At 46.7% G+C, this 5,000-nt stretch overlaps 1 protein-coding gene across 1 annotated transcript in view; it reads right to left on the bottom strand.

The window, feature by feature from the left end:
• LOC308362941 (uncharacterized protein) overlaps positions 1 to 5,000 on the bottom strand; it is a gene marked incomplete at both ends in the record, with an annotated part of 28,944 nt that overhangs the window by 10,655 nt on the left and 13,289 nt on the right. The window contains 2 exons of the mRNA XM_080835667.1: positions 878 to 1,037; positions 3,645 to 3,724. Coding sequence (XP_080691793.1) covers positions 878 to 1,037; positions 3,645 to 3,724 — 240 coding nt within the window. The remainder of the gene's footprint in view (positions 1 to 877; positions 1,038 to 3,644; positions 3,725 to 5,000) is intronic.

Raw genomic sequence — 5,000 nt, 5'->3', positions numbered from 1 at the left:
GGTTAGGGTTAGAGTGAATAAGTCCGATATAACAAACAAGAGTATTCAGCTTGGGTTAGGGTTAGGGTTAGGGTTAGAGCGAATAATTCCGATATAACAAACGAGAGTATTCAGCTTGGGTTAGGGTTAGAGTGAATAAGTCCGATATAACAAACAAGAGTATTCAGCTTGGGTTAGGGTTAGGGTTAGGGTTAGAGCGAATAATTCCGATATAACAAACGAGAGTATTCAGCTTGTCAACATCTATTTCACTCGAAGAGATAGGGTCTGGGAGGTGCCTGCGTGGAAGAGACATTTAGATATGCTGAGAACCCTGTCTGACTAGACCCAAACACCCTACAGAGATACACACACACACACACACAAACACACACACACACACACACACACACACACACACCCAAACACCCTACAGAGATACACACACCCACTCACACAAACACACACACACACTCACACTCACACACACACACACACACACACACACACACACACACACACACACACACACCCTACAGAGATATCCTGTCAACCGCAATGACGGCAGCAAGAGTGTGGGGGCGAAAAGGTTTCATGTCAATAATTTGTTTTTGAAGTTTACTGAAAAAAAATATTTGTTGGGTTCACGTCCTCAAAGACTGTCGTTCAAAGTTGAGAACCCTGTCTGACTAGACCCAAACACCCTACAGGGATACACACACACACACACTCACACAAACACACACACACACACACACTCACACAAACACACACACACACACACACACACACACACACACACACCCTACAGAGATATTCTCTCAACCGAATTGAGGACGGCAGCAAGATGGGGGGAGAAAAAGTTTCATGTCTCTTATTTGTCTTACAAGTTCCTTACCAGGTTCTTGCTGACTTTGATGGGCTCCTTGAAGATGGTCCATACGACAGCCTCGTTGCAGGAAGGAGTGGTCAGAGAGCCTTGGTATCGGTAGAACTTGGTGCGGTCCACGCTCCCCAGGAGGGCATCAAGAGAGATGTCCTGGTGGAGGTCAATGGTACTGCCTGATGGGAGAGGAAGAGGGTAAGGGTTAGAGAGATGCCCTGGTGGAGGTCAATGGTACTGCCTGAGGGAAGAGGAAGAGGAAGAGGAAGAGGGTTAGGGTTAGAGATACGCCCTGGTGGAGGTCAATGGTACTGCCTGAGGGGAGAGGAAGAGGGTAAGGGTAAGGGTTAGAGATACGCCCTGGTGGAGGTCAATGGTACTGCCTGATGGGAGAGGAAGAGGGTTAGGGTAAGAGAAATACGCCCTGGTGGAGGTCAATGGTACTGCCTGATGGGAGAGGGTTAGGGTTAGAGAGATGACCTGGTGGAGGTCAATGGTACTGCCTGATGGGAGAGGGTTAGGGTTAGAGAGATGACCTGGTGGAGGTCAATGGTACTGCCTGATGGGAGAGGGTTAGGGTTAGAGAGATGCCCTGGTGGAGGTCAATGGTACTGCCTGATGGGAGAGGGTTAGGGTTAGAGAGATGCCCTGGTGGAGGTCAATGGTACTGCCTGAGGGAAGAGGAAGAGGGTTAGGGTTAGAGAGATGCCCTGGTGGAGGTCAATGATGGGAGAGGAAGAGGGTTAGGGTTAGAGAGATGCCCTGGTGGAGGTCTATGGTACTGTCTGATGGGAGAGGAAGAGGGTTAGGGTTAGAGATACGCCCTGGTGGAGGTCTATGGTACTGCCTGATGGGAGAGGAAGAGGGTTAGGGTTAGAGAGATACGCCCTGGTGGAGGTCTATGGTACTGCCTGATGGGAGAGGAAGAGGGTTAGGGTTAGAGAGATGCCCTGGTGGAGGTCTATGGTACTGCCTGATGGGAGAGGAAGAGGGATGGCCAGAGGCTCACTTCATTTACATTTAGTCATTTAGCAGACGCTTTTATCCAAAGCGACGTACAAAGGAGAGGACAAGCTACGAGCAATAGAGACCTAGTGTAAGAATAAATACTGCTTTACATAAGAAATAAGAAGTGCAGGAAGTGCTAGTTAGAGGAGACAGCGATCATGCCCACACACACACACACACACACACACACACAGGGCCGGATTAAGACATTTTGAGGCCTGGGGCTAATTACCAGGATGAGGCCCCTATATCGCCCCCGACGCACATCATGACACGCACAAACCCACGCAAGGTGGAATGTCACATCAGTGCTTTAAAGTCCACAGAACCACTCTATAAATATGATCAGTTTAAAGCCAAGGATAAAATGTATGTGTGTAGTAGACTCAGTGGTGTAGTCCAGGGTATACGCAGGTATACGGAGTATATCCACTTATTTTTCAGTCACCTACTTCTCAAAACAGGGCGTTTATCCTGTGCTGTATGGGCTGCTTAAAAATAAATAAAGAGTATACCCACTTCTCCAGGGACCACTACACCACTGAGTAGACTACACTGTAGACAATAATAAACCAATAATGTAAATGTATACATATTTCCATTCATTCAAAAGCAAAAACAAGGCTAAATAGCCAGGGAATGAAATAACGAATTGATTAAGCATATGCCTATTAGTGAAGCAACAGCTTGGCTCCGCGCCCATGTTTCTATGCGAGCCTCACCTGTCATCATTAAAGTAAAAAAACAAATAACAATCAAGTGAATTAAATATTTTCTACTGGTCTGTGATATAAATGTATTTTCTGCATGATTCCAATCATTTCGAGCAGTTTTATAATCAAAATCGCTGAATTTGCGCATGTCCTGTTCAAACAGACAGAAGACAGCAAGACGATGAGGCAACGACGAGCTGTGCTTCATCTCAGAATGCGCAATAACTCACAAACTGGATTGAGCGTAGAACCTATTTAGTCCTGCTGATCTGACAAAAAACCTCAGTGAAAACCTCTACACTTATATTTGACCATGACTGCGAAAATGGAAGATTCTATAGCTAAGCTAAAACATTTCACTTAGCTATGTCTAACTGGCTTGCAAATAATGTGTCTACAATGTTCAATGAATTAGCCTAATCTGCAGCGATATGCGTGAGGATAAGAACTCATACATCTTCAATTGCTGAAAGAATTTTTCGTTTTATTAGGCCTATTTAGATGGAACCGGGAAGCCTGGCTTGTAACCTGCATCATCGTATTTGAAAGCACGTCATTAAAAGCGTTTATCCCTGTCTTAATGCGATTTGGTGCGAACCAAAGCAAAGTTTAGAAATGTGAATTTATCTTCTTCAGTCTTACTTTGCACTTGAGGCCTTTTGCGATTAGAGGGTCACGGACCACTGACCAGTTTTTTGGCCCCACTCTCGTGGTTTCCTTGACCGGACATTTTTGCGCATTATAATTTGTTTCACTCTGAATGTTTCTAATGTTATGCACGGTTACGTTGACTCACTCAACATCGGACAACCTAAGGCCCCCCTGGTGGCGAGGCCCGGGGCTGCAGCCCCTAAAGCCCATTGCCTTAATCCGGCCCTGCACACACACACACACACACACACACCGGACACACACACACACACACACACACACACACACACATACACACACACACACACACACACACACACACATACACACACACACACACACACACACACACACACACACACACACACACACACACACACACACACACACACACACACACACACACACACACACCTTTGTTCTGGATCATCTGCAGATGGTTTGTAAAATTCTTCCAGACTCCTGGCTGGTCTGTTGTGTCATCAGTTGCCTGAAGGGATGATGGAGGACACAGAGGACTGATTATGGGATGGAATGCAAAGCCTGTCAGATTTCTCCATCATCTAAGATTGCCATGGGAACTAAGTAATACTCAAATGATCATTTAGTACAGTATACTTTTTCTTAATGTTTTTCACAGTACACTTACACACACACACACACACACACACACACACACACACACACACACGCACACACACACACTTACACACACACACGCACACACACACACACTCTAACACACACACAGTACACTTACACACGCACACGCACACACACACGCACACACAGTACACTTACGGTTGCAATCAGGGTCAGGCTCATTAAAGCAGAACAATTTGGACTTACCTACATGGGATGATATTGGACTAACATGAGATGCTATTGAAAGGATGCATTCCTCAACTTATGCCATGACATTAGACCTGGGAGTAAAATAAGACCTGCATACATGTGATCTGAATGTTCCTCTAAGCCACAAATCACAAGGCATTGTGACAAGAGAAACAGCTATCACTCTGTCATCCCATACGTCACATCTGTCATCCCATATGTCACATCTGTCATCCCATACGTTTGAATGGAGTGTGACAGGGAGGGAACAGAGTCGTCCATAGTCACCCCTAACCTTCACCACTCTCACCTGGGTATTATCTACTGTCAGGGTCTGCACACCTTCAGTGCTCTCACCTGGGTCTCATCTACTGTCAGGGTCTGCACACCTTCAGCACTCTCACCTGGACCTTATCTACTGTCAGGGTCTGCACACCTTCAGCACTCTCACCTGGACCTTATCTACTGTCAGGGTCTGCACACCTTCAGCACTCTCACCTGGACCTTATCTACTGTCAGGGTCTGCACACCTTCAGCACTCTCACCTGGGTCTCATCTACTGTCAGGGTCTGCACACCTTCACCCCTCTCACCTGGGTCTCATCTACTGTCAGGGTCTGCACCCCTTCACCACTCTGACCTTGGTATTATCTACTGTCAGACGACTACCCAAGGGGAACATGGGAAGAGGTGGTTCTGAGAGTGTGTGTACCCTCATGATGGGAAGAGTTGGTCTGGAGTGTGTGTGTACCCTCATGCTGGGAAGAGTTGGTCTGGAGTGTGTGTGTACCCTCATGTTGGGAAGAGTTGGTCTGGAGTGTGTGTGTACCCTCATGTTGGGAAGAGTTGGTCTGGAGTGTGTGTGTACCCTCATGTTGGGAAGAGTTGGTCTGGAGTGTGTGTGTACCCTCATGCTGGGAAGAGTTGGTTTGG

Source organism: Sprattus sprattus, assembly GCF_963457725.1.
Source record: "Sprattus sprattus genome assembly, chromosome: 3".
Classification (NCBI taxonomy): Eukaryota; Metazoa; Chordata; class Actinopteri; order Clupeiformes; family Clupeidae; genus Sprattus; species Sprattus sprattus.
The sequence above is the reverse complement of the archived record's forward strand: the minus strand, read 5'-3'. Positions and strand labels throughout refer to the sequence as shown.